This window comes from Sinocyclocheilus rhinocerous, unplaced genomic scaffold (assembly GCF_001515625.1).
Source record: "Sinocyclocheilus rhinocerous isolate Xijiao unplaced genomic scaffold, SAMN03320098_v1.1 scaffold529, whole genome shotgun sequence".
NCBI lineage: Eukaryota > Metazoa > Chordata > Actinopteri > Cypriniformes > Cyprinidae > Sinocyclocheilus > Sinocyclocheilus rhinocerous.
Genome location: NW_015635521.1, coordinates 590,786 through 608,909, shown reverse-complemented (window position 1 = coordinate 608,909; position 18,124 = coordinate 590,786). Strand labels below are relative to the sequence as shown.

The following is an 18,124-nucleotide window of genomic DNA, read 5'->3' as shown; positions in this document are numbered from 1 at the left end:
TATATTAGGGCTGTCAATCGATTAAAATATTTAAACTCGTGATTAATCACAACTTAATCACACATTTTTATCTGTTCTAAATGTACCTTAAATTAATACTTTTCAAGTTTTTAATACTCTAATCAACATGGGCATGGACAAATATGGATACTTTATGCAAATATATGTTTATTATTAGTGAAACCATAGTCAATGCTTCACTTCACGTCGTGCCTAACAACGCCCCTTAGCTGTTATAAATTCACTGTAAGCCACAGCTTCACGGGCTTATTGCTTTTATAAAACGGTTATTCCATAAATGTAGTAAGGTTTCACAAAATAAAACAGAGCAAATGAAGTGTAATGATATTAATAAAAACAGTATTCTTACACCAAACAATGTAGTTCCTCAGGAACAGTTGTGGTTGCAACAAAGTGGTTGCCAAGCAACACAGATGTAAACAAAGGTGTATGTTTGTAGAGTAATTTACAACAGCTTCGAACACGGCTCAACCAATCAGAATCATGGACCGGAACTATCCGTTTTATAACTATACATATATATACAGTATATACTGGCATATGGGTTATTCCAAAGAAAGTTTAAGAATTTATTATTTATTTTTTTAATGTTTTCAAAACCCAATCAATTCCTTAATCAATAAAATCAAGTCCCATTTGACATTTATGTTGAGTATCCTGTTTAAACTTTAAAATATATTATAGAGGGATAATGGGTTTTGAGGCTATGTTGTTGCAGGACCCATTGTCATAATATAATATAATTTATAAAAATAATTTTAAATAATTTGCTTCTTACTCTAGAAGTAACTAAACAGTCAGTCTATAATCAATAAGAATTAATAACCAATCCTCACTTGAGGGTTCCATCAGGGTAGTCGGGAATGATGGTGGAGGTGTGACCCAGAACGTAGCCGGGGATCCAGCCCTCGGCTGCTGGGCCTTGTTCTGTGGCGGCACGGAAAACTAGAAACATGTTTTGCTGGTTAGAGGCCAATATCTGCACAACTTCTCCTTGATACACGCTGATCTCATCTTCTTTTAGAGCCACGTAGTCCTGGGTCACCAACATGGTTGACACACTGCTGCTGCTGCTGCTTTCACTCTAGAAGCAGAAACACAGCAAAACTTCAGAGTAGCAACTTTTATATTATTTATATTATTTTTAATTTGATTAAGAATGTTTGCATATGAAGAATGTTGATGACATTTAGTCAGCTGGTCAGAGAGCAAGAATAAAGCAAGCGAGAGCAGTTCTAGGAAAAGATTTACATTAGAAAGTTGTTTTAGCTTAGAAGATCCTCTTCAGAGTTACACTAAACAGTCGTTCACACTGACAGTTCCCAGTTAAATTGCTGATGGTTGTCCAGACACTGTACTGTTGGTTAAGTATATCATGAGGTGGATGAGCTCAAATGTTTATGTTCCCACTGACAGTCACCACAACATGCTGAACTTTGTCACATCATCAACAGTCTCTATTGCTCTTGTTGCTTCTAATCGCTTACTCTCATTAAAAATAAATGACTTCTGGCCTCTGTTGCTGCTAATTGCTTTCAGTGTGATTACCCCTTAAGACTGTTGGTTAAAGGAGGAAATCTAACACCCTTAAAGTCACACCCATGAAATCAACATTGGAGTTTTGTGGTCTTTTAACTTCTTCGAAACCATCTATATGCTAGTGGACTGCTGAAAGTTGACAATGTACAATCTTTCTCTTCCAGGAAACAGACACAATATACTGATGCACTCATGTGTGTACCCAAGTGTTTCGTCCAATAAAATGCTCTCTAGAATGAGAATATACTTTCCCCTAATACTCCTATGCTTCAGACTTTCTTCTGATGCAAATAAAGCCTATTTGCTATGTTAAAAAAAGGAAAAGCCCCTTGATATGTCTCACTCCAGCATCCTTTTCAATAGTAAACAAATCAGCACAGGATTTTATGGAGCCTTTAACACCCCACAATATATTTTTAAATGGATTATTCCAAAAATCATTTTTGAAATCTGTAAGCAGGTTAAAAAGAAAAAGAGTTAGTAATTGTTAGTTGTTTATGTTGGCTGTGGTTTATGTGCTCCCAATGCTTGCATATTAGGTCTTCTCAGGCGGTTAGAGAAAGAACATCCTGCCAGTTCAGAGCAGATAGAATCAGCAGAAATAGTCAACGGATGTACAGAGTTTCTGAGAAACTCTCAAGGAGTTATCCTGGTTAATAGTGTACATTGTTAGTTGCTCAGCAGCACAGTCAAACCAGGCCAGTTAATATCCACAAAAGCATGTGAGAATCCTCTTTTAGTTCCAGGTCAACGCACATATACCCCAGCGGGTTAGTATGAAGCCGGAGGTGGAGGTGAAGCAGGACTAGGCCTCACTGAAGCCAGGAGCTAGAGTTTGGCTCTTACCCCATTGCTGTGAGTGGAATGCAGGGACTGCTCACTGGTGGAGGAGCAAGTACTGATGTGGTCCAACTCCTTACTGTGGGTGGAGTGCCTGCGAGTCTGACACTGGTTGCGACTCAGAGTGTCACTCTGCTCTGTGTAAGAGCCAGGCCTGCCAGTAGGCGAGACTGGCATTGAGGCCCAAAACGGGGAGCCCTTCTGGACTGCAAAGTTCTGAGGGTTCAAGGGGGAGAGAATGGGCGAGGGGACTCTGAGACGGGGCTTTGTTAGGGACAGGGGTGCGACTGTGGCTCTTGGAATGGGTGTCCCTGATTGGGCTTCCTCGCGTAGCTCCTTCAAGGGGCTCTCCAGGACCCGCATCCTAGGGACCTCACCGTTTAGGTCCTGGTCAGGAAGAGGACACGTACCTGAAGTGTGGTCATCTGGGGTGGGGGCGTGGTGGTGCTGCACAGGCTGGGGGAGACGAGAAGAAGGTTGAGGGATTCGGGAAGCTCTGGACCGAGAGCCACAGCTGGGAACCATGGCAGAGCTGCTGCTACCCCCCGGAAGTCCACTGCTGCTGGGTCCACCCAGACCGCTTGCCCCAACATGATTCCGTTGGTATTCAATGGGTGAAGTCAGTGCTGAGAAGACAACAAGAGGCAAGTGATGTTATATAATATAACCCAGTCATAAAATACATTTTTTAGGTGTATGCATCATTATAAAGTGAAAGAGTAAAGCTATGAACAACATATTTTGAAAAATATGTTTTAAAAGTCACTGGAATGTCTGAATGACTAGATGGTCTTAAATGCTGTGTTGCCAAGTCTGCGGTTTTCCTGCGGAATTGGGCTACTTTAACACGGTTGCCGCGGGTGGTTTTTCATGTCCGCGGGTTGAAGCGACCCCAATAACATGATATTTAGCCCCTGTAACGCGAATTTTAACAGGGGAAACCCCACCAAAAACTGTGTATTTTACCCCCCAGGACAATTTTTACCTGGGGACCCTCCTCGAAACACAGTTGGGCTAGTTTTGAGTAGCAATTGGGCGGGTTTTGTTATGAAAACCTGGCAACCCTGCTTACAAGTGAATTTTCAAAAGAGTATGTTTAAATGTTTGGTCCCACTTTATATTAAGTGTCCCTAATACCTGTGTACTTGCATAGTAACTAGATGTGTACGTAGTATGTAACCACAGTGTAAGTACACATTGGTAAATATTATCTACAGCTCTAATGTTTGTGTAACTACCCATATGTAACAACCCACTGAATGGTATGTGTAAATACAAATGTGTAACAGGACATTGGTAACAACACTTTTTGGTAATGAAAGTACAAATGTGTAACAGGACTAACAGCACTTTTTGGTAAAGAAAGTGTTACACTTTATATTAAGTAAACAGTTGCTATGGATTTACCATGTAATTACTTTGACGTTAAACAGCAGCGGTCAGTAAGTTAGGCTTTACATATAAATTGTGGTTGGTGTCCAGAATGTTACACTTTATATTAAGTGGACAGTTCCTGAGGAGTTACCATGTAAGTACACTGGTATTACAGTGGTGCACCAACTCCACCAACTTGAGATCCAACTCCGGATCCCATTTCCACCCCTAAACCTACCCATCTCCACCCCCTGTAAGTACTTAGTGAAGTGAAAAAAAGTGTTGTTACCGATGTCCTGTTACACATTTGTACTTACACAAACCATCCTGAGGGTTGTTACATGTGTGTAGTTACAGAAATATTACAGCTGTAGATACTATGTACCAATGTGTACTTACACTGTGGTTACATACTACGTACACATCTAGTTACTATGCAAGTACACAGGTATTAGGGACACTTAATATAAAGTGGGACCGTTGGAAAACTAGTTGACCTTAGCTGCCCTATTCCTGCAGTATTATCTTCAAATCCCAATCCATAAATATTATCTTACAATTAATTAGTCATTTAGCATTTTATTGAAATCAGGGGTGTCCTATCCTCCTCCAGGGGGGCCACTATTCTGCTATTTAGCTCCAATCTTTATTAAACACATTTAAACCAGCTAATCAATGTCTTTAGTATTACAAGAAACGTCCAGGCAAGTGTGTTTGGACAGGTTGGAGCTAAACCTTTGGTCCACTAAAAGCAGGATTGGACACTCCTGATGTAATGCAACATATAGTACACATATTATGTGGACAATCCCACTGGAGGTTAAGCCAATTACTTGGTGGTTGTTCATAGTTTGTGGGGCTTTACACCTATTACATTTTGGTTTACAGATATTTAACCACTAACCTCCCATTTTGTAACTTATTTTAAGAAATCCTACAATTGTGTTACCATTGAGGAAGTTTCTCTGGTTCTCCAGGATGCTGCTGATCTGCTGGATCCATACTAGGCAAACTGCCCGGTTGGAGGAATGGAGGAAATAGTGCTCTGTACTGCCAGCGGATGACCTCGAGGTCAAAATAAACTTACAAGGGTCATTGTCAGGACTCTCTTCTAGACCCAACCAACTGACCTGCAGAGCAGAGATAGAGACAATAGATAAATGTTTTTACTTGCTATACTGTGTCTTGAGCACAGTGTTTTCTACAGCAGTGGTTCTGTCTACACACCTTTACGCTGTTCTTAAACAGATAGCCCGGCATAGAGAATCCCTTCTTTTTATCCAGAGGTTCGCTGAAGATAACTATCTGCTCGAAGAGAAAGACACGCCTCTCTTTCATGCGGGAAAGGAGACCACCATCCTGGTCGGAGACCATGAAGGTGTCCTGTAGAAGCAGCCTTCCCTGGGCTACAATTTTACCCTAAAAGCAGAAATAACAAAATAAACAATGCTTAGTCCTCAGAACAGTTAAAATTCCCTTGCATGTGCAAACAAAACTGCACTACAAAAAGAACATTCGCAACAAGTACAGGCTAGTTTGAAATATTGTACAGTGATGTTCCCACATTTTTTAACTGGAGGCAAGGTCAATGTTTTATTTGCTCGGATTGTGAATAATTTTGTTATACATCTAAACTCTTTCCACAAAATGACAAAAATTCACTGTCATATTTGGTTTGATTAGTTTTGATGTGGAAAAAAAAACTTTGTGAACAGCTTGAGGACTTCCTGCTGATTTCTGTACATACAGTACAACTGTTAATGGCTGTGCTTTTAGCTTTCCACCTACACACTCACAAACTTTTGCAAATAAGGTACGAGAAATGCATCTTACATCAAATCCTTGGAGGCGTCCAACATTCATCATGTCATTGCAGCGTTTTGGAACAACACACATCACCTCTACTGCTTTCTGTGAGAGAGCATATGTAGTTTAGAACTAGATTTTTACATTTTCTGAAGAAAATGTGACTGGTGCTTGCCTGTGTAAAATTTGCCACCACAATACAAAGGTGTTGTGGGTGGTTACTATGGTGTTGCTACTGTGTGTGGTTTACTATAGCCCAAGTCAAAGATTCCCACCTTCATTTCTCTGATATTCTGGGCTGTAGATATGAATCTGGTTACAGTTGTAATATTATTTATGTTTTATCATCTCCTAGTCATAAACTGAGGCATAAATTGATTTAAAGTCAGACTGATTACTGATTGTTTAGAAATGTCAGATAGCAACATTTTTCCTTAACAAGCTGCATGATTTGAGGTACAGTATCATTTATATTTGTAGCATAAATGGTGCTGGATGAGTTATGTGTCAAAGTTAAATACTAGCCCATGTCTAAACAATTACCCTTACCTCTAATTCTACAGTGTCCAAACCAGCCTTTTTGGAGAACTTGAAAAAATCCTAAAATAAAGCAACCAGAACAATGACGAGAAACATTCATTTATGTTGAAAGATAATGATCTTTTCTCAACATATTTTCTTTACATAAAGATGGGTGAGTAGTACTGGAAGGAACAACTACATTGCTACTGCAATTTCACTGCCTGACCTTCAGCAGAAGCTGGTATTTCATGATCCGCTGCACTGGTTTAATCAGTAGATCTGTGATCTGTAGTCTGTGGCCCAACCTCTGTTTTAAATCCTGATGAAGATATAAAGAAAAGATGAGATAATGTGGTTATGAGTCTGTCTTACTTTTTATGACTCATGTTTAAATGTCAAGGAGGATGTAGGCAGTGACTTGAGTTTTACCTCAAAATACGTGTCGATGTACTCTGAAACAATGTGCTCTGATTTGGGCTTGTTTTGGCAGTAGACAATGTACACGTGCAGTCTTCGTTCCTGTAGCCAAAACAGAATTTCAGACAAAGAAGGTCAAAACTTACTCATCAAGTAAGATTTGAAAAAAAAGGGATAGATCCTGTCCTTCATGCTGATTGTTCTATGCTGCTTTCCAGTTATGCTAAAATAGATAATGTACTAACAGCTATGATTCAGTTATTGCATATTCAACACATACTGACCACTTTCTTTTACTACACATATGGCATGGCAGGAAAAGTTCACCCAAAAATGAAAATTCTAACATTATTTTTTTTCATGACATTCTAAACATGCATGCCTGTTTTTATTCTGTTGAATGCAAAAGAAGGTATTTTGAAAAAAGTATTGCCTATACAATAAAAGTGGGGTCCAAAACAACATTGACTTTTACTGTATGGACAGAAAAGTCAAATATATTTGTATAGTGCTTTAAACATTACACAATGTTCCAAAGAGGCTTTACAGAAAAATCATGGTGTTAATGTTTATAATATCTTAATATCTTTATTATCAGATTAGAGCTGGGTGATAATATAGTTTACAAATTGATACAAGCAATCTGACAGTTGAGCTATGCTATATAGTAACTACATATCGCCCTACGTGAGTACTGTATATACTGTATATATGTGGATAAAATAAACATTGGACCCACTTTATATTAAGTGGCCTTAACAACTATGTACTTACATTTAAATTAATAATTTGGTACAATGCACTTGTTGTGTACATACATGTTTTTACATTGTACTTATATTTTAAAAATAATATTACATATAATATGTAATTACATCTGTAATTAATTTCTGTAATTACATTTATACTTACACTGTTGACCCATCCCTTACACCTTAACCCACCCTTAAACCTACCCATACCACCAAACCTGTCCCTAACCTTACTCGTATCCCACCTCAATAGCAGCAAAAGTGTTTTGCAATACAATATGAACACAATTTTTTGATGTAAGTACATAGTAGTTAAGGCCACTTAATATAAAGTGGGACCTAAACATTCTTATATATCCAACTTTACTGTATGTAAAAAGCTGTGAGAGAATATACAGGTACATCTCAAAAAATTAGAGTATCATGAAAAAGGTCAATATTTTTGGTCGCTCATTTCAGAAAGTGAAACCCATATATTTGATGCAGTAATTCATGCAAAAGGAGGCCCAACCAAGTATTGAGTGCATAGAAATTAACATATTTTTCAGAAGCCTGACATTTCTGTTTAAAATATCCTTTTTTTTTTGATCTTATGTGATATTCTAATTTTCTGAGACACTGAATTTTGGGTTTTCATTATCTGTAAGCCATAATCATCAAAATTTCAAGAAATAAAGGCTTGAAATATTTAACTCTATGTGTAATGAATCTATATAATATATGGGTTTCACTTTCTGAATTGAGTGACAAAAAATATTGACCTTTTTCATGATATTCTAATTTTTTGAGATGTACCTGTAGTTAATTTTGCAGCCAAATTTTGCTATATAGTATATATTGCTTCAAGTGAGTATAATGTAGATATGCAGGCAGAGCTGGGTAGTAACTGATTACATGTAATCGGATTCCAAAAATGAAGTACTTGTAATTAGATTATATTATGTTTAAAAATCAGATTACAGATTACAGTTATTTTTATGGATTACGTTATTAAATATTATTCATACAATAGCAGTAAATGATTCAGAATGTATTTACACCAATTTAATTGTATTTCTTTTCTACCTACCACTTACAGCTTGGAAAACCCCACTGTAATGTAATGTTGAATGCATTTCATGATTTAATTTTTTTTATCAATATGGTACACAATTAATTATCCAAGTACAATTTTAATAATATAATTTGTAATCAGTAATGAACTACAAATCCTAAGTAATCTACCCAGCACTGTAAAGGTAGGATGTACCATATATCCAACTCTAAATATATTGTTGGGTTATATATAATATAGTTCACATAAAATCAAAACAAAATAAAACAACAACAATGACACATATATTTCAAAACATTTGTCATTGTTTCAAAACACTGAGACTGAGACTGTTCAAAATCTTATCTGTGAACGTTTTTTCTTTTAGCTGTGACTGCATTCACTTCTTTTATTGCTTTAAGGTGAAGTGTGCCATTTTTGGGGGGTGTAAAAATAGTCACATCTCAGTTAAACATACAGAAGAAGTTGATTCACCCTGAAAATGTAGACACTGTAGCTTTATGGTGTTAACAAAACATTGCTCTATTTGTTTGAACATCCCTACCAGACTGACATGATCTAAGTTTGAGGCGGGAATATTCATTTAATTTAATGATATTTGTCGAAACCACGCAATGAATCATTTCATACCTGTCTTATAAACAGGGGTGCGAGCCTATCTGGGTCTTCCAAGCACTTCTCTAGTTCACCAAGAAAGAAGCTGCAAAGATGAGAGGTGCAACATTAATGACAGGAAATGAAAGTAGGGGGTCTTGGTGGTATTTACGAGAATGAGAATCTTAAGTGTGTCATTTTCACATACTCTTTATGCCACTCATAAATCTGGTGAATGTTCCCAAAGACGATCTTATCTTTGCCCTTCATGTCGTCGGGTACACCCTCCTCCCTCATCCTGCTCATGTAGCCCTGCAGGTGCCAGAACACATCAGTATGGTTACCACTGGAGACAGCAACACATAAAACATGTGATCTTCCTCGACGACCATTCTGAATAACACAACACAACAATCGTGTAACTCCTCAATAGATGGATAGACTACTGATCAAACAAAACTAAACCCTGACAGCAGCTGCCAATTATGATTACTCGAATGAATGTGTTCAGTTACATGCGGTCACCATAGTGATCTCACTGCGGTATTCGTTAAAAGAACTGAATATAAGCCCACCTCCACGACTGCACCAAGGTCTTTCACATAGTCTCTCTCGGTCTCAACCAGTTCCAGCAGTACATAGCTGAAAATGAAAGAGAAAAACACATTCACATACAAATCAAAGAACAATTCAAGATGGCAGGCAGAGGCAAATGAAACATATTTCCTTTAGTATTAAAATGTACAGTATCTGTAAAATATTTCTAATTAAACTGTACCCAATATTTGAGTGTGCTACACATTTTTTATGCTTATTATAGTACTCTATAGGAATCAATGCTGTATATGTGCCTTTTCACATGACTCACGTCAGTGTTCCTCAATGCATTGATCTATACAGAATGAACATTAAAGCTAACTGAACTGAATTATAAAGCTTTATAAATGAGAAGCTCAGAGTTCAAACTATTTCAGCTTCGACCTAGTTTGCTTCTGACGTTTTAAAGCAAACACAATAATTATGAGACAATTTGCATGTCATATCATAATGAATAAACAATATGCTACATGATCTTGTACCTGTTTTGAACCATTTAAATTAAACAAGAGCATTCCAAGACAGTAAGGAGTCATGAAAAGTGTTTTACTATCTGCAATGTATCAAATAGTCAGTATGACTCTTTTCTGTTCTAAACGTCCCTCTTTTGTCTTCTTTTGCCATTTAAGTATCATTCCAGCCAGCTACCTAAAAACCTATGTGATACCTCTCTGAACCTCTGCGACCTGCATCACTTTTTGTGTGTAGAGTTCAAAACATTGACACTTGTGTTGAGAGATGCACACACAAGATTTAATTTTGGTGAGGTCTTACAACTACTAGGTTTTTTAGAGAGCTAATATACAAATACTTATAAATAAGAGAGAAACACACTGTCGTCTCTTGAGGATCCCAGTCTTGCGTTCATCCATCTCGTCGATGGGAGAGGAGGAAGACAGGAGGGAGTTATCCGATGGGTTGCAGGAAGGACTACTGCTATCTCCTCGCTCAACAGGGAGAGAACTAGGCCTGTCTTCCAGACTCTGAGAAAGAAAAAGTGGACAATACAAAAACATTCAATGTGAAATAATGGACTCGTGCTGTGATTTCCTACACCTCTGTGATCTCTTACCATTTTGCTCTTGACGAGTTCCTCAATGGCGCTGACCAGTTCAGCTGCACTTGGTGTCTCTGAGCTGCTGGGACGTCCAGACAGACGGGAGGTAGCCTACACAAAAAAAATTTAATAAAAAATAACAACGTTTAGAATCTGGAAACGAGGCGAAACGGACAGGCAAGACAAGACAAGTTTATTTATATAACAGATTTCATACACTGGCAATTCAGAGTGCTTTACAAAGAAAATAAAAAGAGAAATAGAAGTCGTTTAAAATCATTTAAGGCGAGACACTGCAGGTGAATAGGGTAAAAAAAATAACTAATAGTTATGGCCTTACATACCCAGCTGATTGATTACATTGATATTTGCAAACATTTTTTGTATTACAAGTTTTTAAAATGTTAGATTTAAATATGCAAATGAGTCATTATTTAATTAAATATGCGCTAATTTGCATACATTTCTTTTGGGGGGAATAAAATGTTGTATATAATGAAGCAAATTATATATGAACAAATCCCTCTGTAACAACCTTCAGAATATAGACAGGAATAAAAATGTAAAGTTTGGTGTGTGTAAGTGCTACTGAAGTGGAGACTTATGGCTCAGTGTAGGAGAAAAAACTAATTTTGAGAAAATGGCCTTTAAAAATATGTATTGTAATTGAAATCTATTGACACAAATAGATAAAGTGCTATAAAAGAAACACTTAACAGTGTCTTTTGGATGTTTTCTTTCCACTAGTCTGAAAAAACACTTTATGAAAAACCAAAAAGCCCAAAATCTCAAACTTGACAGGTGCATGAAAAAACGGTGTTTTTGCCTGCAGTGTCTCCCCTTAAGAGGTGTGACACCTTTTTCGGGTTATGGTTACATAGTTGAATGACTAATCAGTAATTAGTACTGGATCCAGTGTTGAAAAATGAACCACAAAGTCTAAAGACTTCAATATTTATTTATTTTGTGAATCTGCAATGATGCTCACCATTGTGGTGTTCTTACAATGAAGGCGGAAACATTCCAGTCCAAATATGGCAATGGGTGTGGTTTCTGTATTCGTCAGCCAGTCAGGGGCTGATTTCGGAGTGGTAAGGGGCATATATAGGGGAATGGAAGTAGGAACTTTGGTTTGGAAGATTTAGGTTGTTTTGGGTGAAGAGTAAGTGCACACATGGCCCATCGCATGTGATGGTACGCACTCCTGAATACTCCATTAAGGGGCACATGAAAGGTCACGGACAAGGTCAAGGGCTTTCTCAGTCTATAACAGTCAGAAGTTCAACTTTTTAGAAATGCTACTGAGCAGGATCAGTTTCTGTGCCTCAATAAACAAGCTCTGGTAAAGCATAACTGAGGACATTTGGAGTATTCAAATAAATGAATGGACAAGAAGGACAATATACAGTGAGGATGAGGTATAAAAGTAAAAAAATGACTGCAAAAAAAAAAAGGAAAGAGGAGGAGAAAGCTGGAGGAGAGAAGACTACATAGAGAGATAAGGAAACTGAGACAAAACAGAGGCAGAACAGAAATCAACATAATGCTGGAGAACATTAAGAAACAAAGAGAAAACAGACAGCAGTTAGAGAGGCCTATCAGAGGACCTTCGAAACTATCATCATGGGTTCAACATGAAGTCAGCATGAAACAATATTTACAACAGATTTTACATCCACAATGTAACATTTTTCTTCATAACACAGTTCCTAAGGAAATGTAAGGTAAGCTTTGATCCGCAAGGTACTGATTGTGGAGAACTGTTTTCTCCCTGTAACAGTGCTTGCATGTGCCTTTGTGGGTCTTTTTGACCAGGACATGGACACTGAAGGTCAAGTTCGCCCTCAAGAGAACATGTGCACAATAAGACCAGGAATATGTTATAACAGCATACAGGGTCTGATTTCATGTTGACTTTAAGAAAACATGTTTATTAATCGGTCTACATCAGCATTTTTAAAGCAGTAATAAAATCTCAAAACATCTCAATAATGATTAAAAAAATCCTTCCACAAAGTTATATTCTGGTGATTGGCATTTACCTTGTCCTCCTGGGAGTCCTGATGCAGAAGACTGTGCTGTTGGATGGCCATAGGGGGCGGCAGGGGAACCGAGTCAGGCCCTTCCTCCCCTTCCTCCTCACCACAGCTCTGCATCCCTGAGGAGGAAGACTTAGACAGAGTGCCACTGCTCAGTCCCTCATTTCTCATCCTCTGTGAGAAACAGAGAGGAAGAAATAAAGAGAGATAAACATTGTTAAGCTATGAAACAGCTCAGCAGCCATGGAACATTTTTATACCAAAATAGCTCCAGTGGAAGAGTTGCACTGTATTTATAACTGCTCTACACTGGAAACCACAAGACATGAATAACACTTACAAATCATACACTTAAAAACAGACAGAACGCTACATTTACCAAATGCATTTACCAGGAAATGAGTGGCAACTAACTACCATCTATTTACTCGTCTGGGAGCTGTCTTAACCATTTTCACTGTTGCAATAGGGCTCTTTTAGGCACTTTTCATTAATACTGTAAACTTTAGTCCATTACTTTTTTTTTTTGCCAAAAATCCATTTTTTTTTAAAATTATTTATTTATTTTTTGAGATCTATTAGATGTGTTAGATAATTGTCTAACATAAAATTCATTTAGCAGTTTTAAAGTTTACTTTTTGTTTTCCGTGTCATTTAAACCCCCCCCCCCCTTTTTTTTTACAAAAAAAAATACAAAAAAGTGAAATGTCATTACAATTTAAAATAACTGTTTTCTATTTTATTATTTGTATTTTAAAATATTATAGCAAAACTAAATTTTCAGCAGCCATTACTCCAGTCTTCAGTGTCACATGCTCCTTCAAAAATCATTCTAATATGCTGATCAGGTGCTCAAATAACATTTCTTATTATTATCACAACTGAAAATAGCTGACTCCAAACTCTGAATAGTAGCGTATATACATGCTCAAATACAATTTCATAATACATTAATTGATATACAGAGTTCTGGCATGAAACTCTAGATGGCGCAGTCCGATAGGTCTAACTCAATCTGACCTAATGACATCATTATCACATGTCACAGCTGATTGGTTCTCTCCTGTATCGGTAGCCAATGAGCTCACTGCTCAACATTCAAATATATGACTAGTGCTTGCCGTAGCAGCTGCAGCTTGCTTCAGAAACCCTCCACCTTCCCCAGCTCCACCTACGAGGCGATTCATGTACGTTATACATGGTTATTTCATGTATGTTATAACTGACTGCATTAATCATGCTAATAAACCTGAAAAAATTCTGTGTGTGTTAAACCAAAAAGGGTGTTACTGTATTGTTTTCTGGTCACCAACCTCCTCTATGGTCTCATCTTGTGGTGTGGCGGCACTGTCATCTGAGTCTTTCTGTGAGCCGGCGTCTGCGTTCTTGCGGACATCTCGACTCTTCTTGTGCTTGTTTGCAAGTTTCTTCACATGGCCGTCTGCTTTACCACTGCTGAGCCGTCTGACAGGGCTGGTCAGCCACTTGCGCAGAGTATTTCCGGGCCGTTTGGGTCCAGGAGAGCTCTGCAAATGAACCGGCTGCAGCGTGGCACTGCCCGAAAGTCCTCCGTCATTACTGGAGACTGAGAGCGTGTCTTCAAAGAAAGAGGGAGAGAGAGAAAGAGAGAAAAGTGGTGTTTACATGTCTTGCTGGGCCTCAGTATTTTTATTTTATAGAACAGCTGAAAACAACAGGCATGAGTTCATAGCTGTACAGTCATACAAATCATTAATCAACAACTAATCAATAATCTGCCAGTTAATCAAATGTCAAGAATTCATCAACAACATGGTATCATACATTATAAAGTGTAATTAATAACATAATATAAAAATAATATTCTGTTTGTAAATAAACAAACGATACACATGAATCGCATGTATAAAAGGCCAAGTTGCACCACCATAGAAATGGTGTCCTTTTTTTTAGAGATAACTTAACTTTTCAGAATTATTTTTGCATGGCAAGAATATTTTTAGTTGAAGTGATATACAGAAAGTTACATTTCTGAATTTTGAACAATCATATCAACACATCACAGATACTTTTTTTTTTTAAATTGACAAATTTTCTTTTTGTAAAAGGTTTTGCTTGAAAAAGTGTCCTTGCATTATTATTATTACGGCCGTTATTAATATCATGATTTATTTATTTGCCATTTGTTTCAATATTTTTTTATATAACACAAAGAGATACAAATATTTTTATATCTGGTTTTAAGTGTGCAAATATTTTTGGGGCCACTGTACAAAGCCATTTCTCAAAACAGAATTATTGCAATATCACTGCAGCACAGTTTACTGTGTTATAACTATATAATAAACGTATTATACACTCTAAAAAAATGGTGCTATATAGCACTAAAAGCGGTTCTTTGGCTTGTAATCATAGGGGAACCACTTTTAGTTCTATTTAGCACCTATTTTTACAGGCGCTATATAGCATCTTTGTCAAATGGTGCCATGTAGAACCATAAGAGGTGCCATATAGCACTTTTCTCAACAATAGTGCACCAATCATAACTCATCCATGGCTCCCAGCATGCATTGCGACATGAATAAATTATGCAGCTGCATTGTCTTAGTATTTTCTTTTATTCTTACTATTTGCTTTTATGTTTGTTGTGTATGTTTTACTGCCGTTTTGTGATGTTCAAAAATCATATCAAAATTATCAGAATATTTTGTCACCATTGCTGAGATTCACATGCTGATTCTTCATGTCTATGAGTGACAGAATTGAAACCTCTTTACAACCCATAATTCTAAAAGTGGTTTATACAATTTTCTCACATTGTCACGTAGTATCGTAGAACTGCAATAATATAAAACTCATAAAAGAACTACAGATTTTGATAAAATGCAGACCAGAGACTCAGACGCATGAAATTACTTTACTATAAGTTCCTTGCCATCACATATGTGCTTTATAAACACTATCGCAACAGCCAAAGAAAAACTTATTTCAACTTAAAATTAAAGTCAAGGGTCAAGAGGCAACTAAAGCAAACACAAAAAAACATCTAAACCTTAATTCTCAATAAAGAACTTCTGTTTTAGATACTCCAGAAATAAAGTCTGACTGGTTAGTAATGTGTGAAGTTGGTGTTGCTGTTTGTGGAGAGGTCCTTTTTTTCTGAGGTCAAAGGTCTCATGTGGGGGCCCTGGAATATTTCCTTACGGGGGGCCTTGGGGGCAAAAAAAAATTATATCTTCAAGAAATAGACTGTATTTTAATGTTGTTTTAACCCTTTCCCCAACTAAACTAAGAGACTAAGAGAGAGTTGAAGAACCTTTAAAGGACTATACAGGGGCTTACAGGTTTTACGGTAGTGGTGCTATATAGCACCTCATCGACTCCAAAGAACCGCTGAAGAACCATACAGGGGCTTAACAGGTTCTTTATACGGTAGTGGTGCTATATAGCACCTTAACCACTCCAAAGAACCGCTGAAGAACCTTTTTTTTTTAGAGTGTATATAACTAAAATGATATCAAGCATATCTGAAAAGTCAAATCTGACAGATGCTATCTGATGCTAATTATTCTGGAGTTTGTGGAGAAGTGTGTTAGTGTGCTTTTCTCACCACGAGGTGACTCTATAGTGATGCAAATCGCAGCTCTACTTTTCACTTCAGAGAGGTTTCTGTTTTCAGCTCTCTTCAAAACTGAAACTGCAAAACCCTCTTAAAAGACTTTGCTCCGCTCCTAAGAGAATATGTCCTTACATAAAGCTTGCATAAGATATTCTCGTCAGTCTACTGATGTGCAGAAAAAGGCTTCTGATGAACGGTCTTCACGGGAGGAGTGGGAAAATCAAGAGCTAATAAATAGATCTTTATTGACTGTCACTATATAAATATAGTATATAAATCTTTCTTATGTTGTATATATGAATTCTCAGCTGTCTGAGAATGCTCACTCTGGGCAGTATATTGAAGTAGCTGACCCTAGTGTGACCCATCTGTCATAGTTCACACTCGGTGTATTTGCCAAAAATACACACACACATAGCTACACCTCTGGTAAACAAACTCCAACAAAGAAATGAACAAAGAGATGAACACATCAATTCCAGCGATGAAATAATATTACTATTGATGTCCGTAAATGAGTCACTTTAAACATATTTAAACTGATTCACAAAGGAATTGAATAAACTCTTACTGTAGCTCATTCTGCCCAAGAACTACACTGTAAAAAAAAATCCGTAAAATTTACGGTAAAAACCAGCAGCTGTGGTTGCCGGAATTTTACTGTTAAAAAATAAGGTAGCAACGTTTTAGGTTTTACGGTTTTAACTTAAATTTACAGTTAAATACCGTAATTTAATTAACTGATATAATGTTAATATACCAACCTATTGATGTACTGAAATCTGTTTTGTACCTTTGTAATACACTGATAACCACCAAATGCAGGTGGTGATGAGAACGTCACATGATGAACCAAAGCCCATCACAAGCAGCTTTTAAATAATAACATATATAGAAGGTGCACAGTGTCATTCACACAAACGCTAAACACCATCATGGTAACACACATGAAACTGAAATAATGCAATAAACATTCATTAACAACATTAGGTGTAACGCACAACCCTAATATACAAAACTGATAAGAAAAAACTAAGAAGAAACATAGTTATTTCAACAAAAAAAAACATCAAATTTGAAATGCAATTCAGGGAATTCTGGGAATGTCAATTTGCGGTTATTCACTGTAAATTATACGTTTTTTTTCACTTCCAAAAACGGTATACAACCGTAAAATTATGTCCAATGTATGTAATGTCCAATACAGTTTTTCACCGTATATAGTAGGGGAATTTACCGTTAACCATTTAACAGGTTTTTACTGTAGCATTTTTACAGTCTTTTACCGTTAAATTCACGGTCATTTTTTACAGTGTACCCAATCAAGACTGACAAGGAAAGTGACCAATCATAGTTAGTTTTTGTTTTTTATGCATTCTTATGCATTTTCTGGACAGGTTTATCTAAAACAAGCAATATCTGAGTAACAGACAAACAAAATGAACTCTGGTTAACAGCAGAAATTTGTGTTTAGCCACACTGACACAAGGCACACGATTTAACAAGTGTGTGTGTTTTTTGTTACTGTCTTTTTTTACAACCTTCATAGCAGGACAGAAACCGTAAATTACCCAGTTTAACACTTTTTGCAATGTCCACAACCTCCCGCTCTCTCTCGTGAAGCCAACAAGGAAGTGACTTAAACTGTAATTCGTCAACTGGCCGCTAGAGGCTGGCTGCAAAAGGGAGTCAATCCCATAGACTCCCCATGTTAAAATGCCCAACTTTACAGCAGAAAAAAACATGTTTACAGCCTGGTTCAAAAAATGATTTTGGTCTATATAGCTAATTTTGCCCTTCATGACAACTGAGGGGGGTGAATTTATTTTATAACTCATCCGTTTAAATTATATTAAGCCTTAAAATTCTGCATAATTAAGGGCGTGGCCACTTGAATGACAGGTGGATTGCCGC

At 37.1% G+C, this 18,124-nt stretch overlaps 1 protein-coding gene across 1 annotated transcript in view; it reads right to left on the bottom strand.

Moving 5' to 3' along the window:
- LOC107746974 (triple functional domain protein-like) overlaps window positions 1-18,124 on the bottom strand; it is a 177,464-nt gene that overhangs the window by 8,897 nt on the left and 150,443 nt on the right. Inside the window, exons 35-49 of the mRNA XM_016561341.1 lie at window positions 13,926-14,209; window positions 12,616-12,786; window positions 10,589-10,684; window positions 10,351-10,499; window positions 9,495-9,561; window positions 9,128-9,231; window positions 8,956-9,025; window positions 6,532-6,621; window positions 6,329-6,421; window positions 6,130-6,180; window positions 5,608-5,685; window positions 5,002-5,193; window positions 4,724-4,904; window positions 2,407-3,026; window positions 858-1,105 (exon numbers count right to left, since the gene is read on the bottom strand). Coding sequence (XP_016416827.1) covers window positions 858-1,105; window positions 2,407-3,026; window positions 4,724-4,904; window positions 5,002-5,193; window positions 5,608-5,685; window positions 6,130-6,180; window positions 6,329-6,421; window positions 6,532-6,621; window positions 8,956-9,025; window positions 9,128-9,231; window positions 9,495-9,561; window positions 10,351-10,499; window positions 10,589-10,684; window positions 12,616-12,786; window positions 13,926-14,209 — 2,494 coding nt within the window. The remainder of the gene's footprint in view (window positions 1-857; window positions 1,106-2,406; window positions 3,027-4,723; window positions 4,905-5,001; window positions 5,194-5,607; window positions 5,686-6,129; window positions 6,181-6,328; window positions 6,422-6,531; window positions 6,622-8,955; window positions 9,026-9,127; window positions 9,232-9,494; window positions 9,562-10,350; window positions 10,500-10,588; window positions 10,685-12,615; window positions 12,787-13,925; window positions 14,210-18,124) is intronic.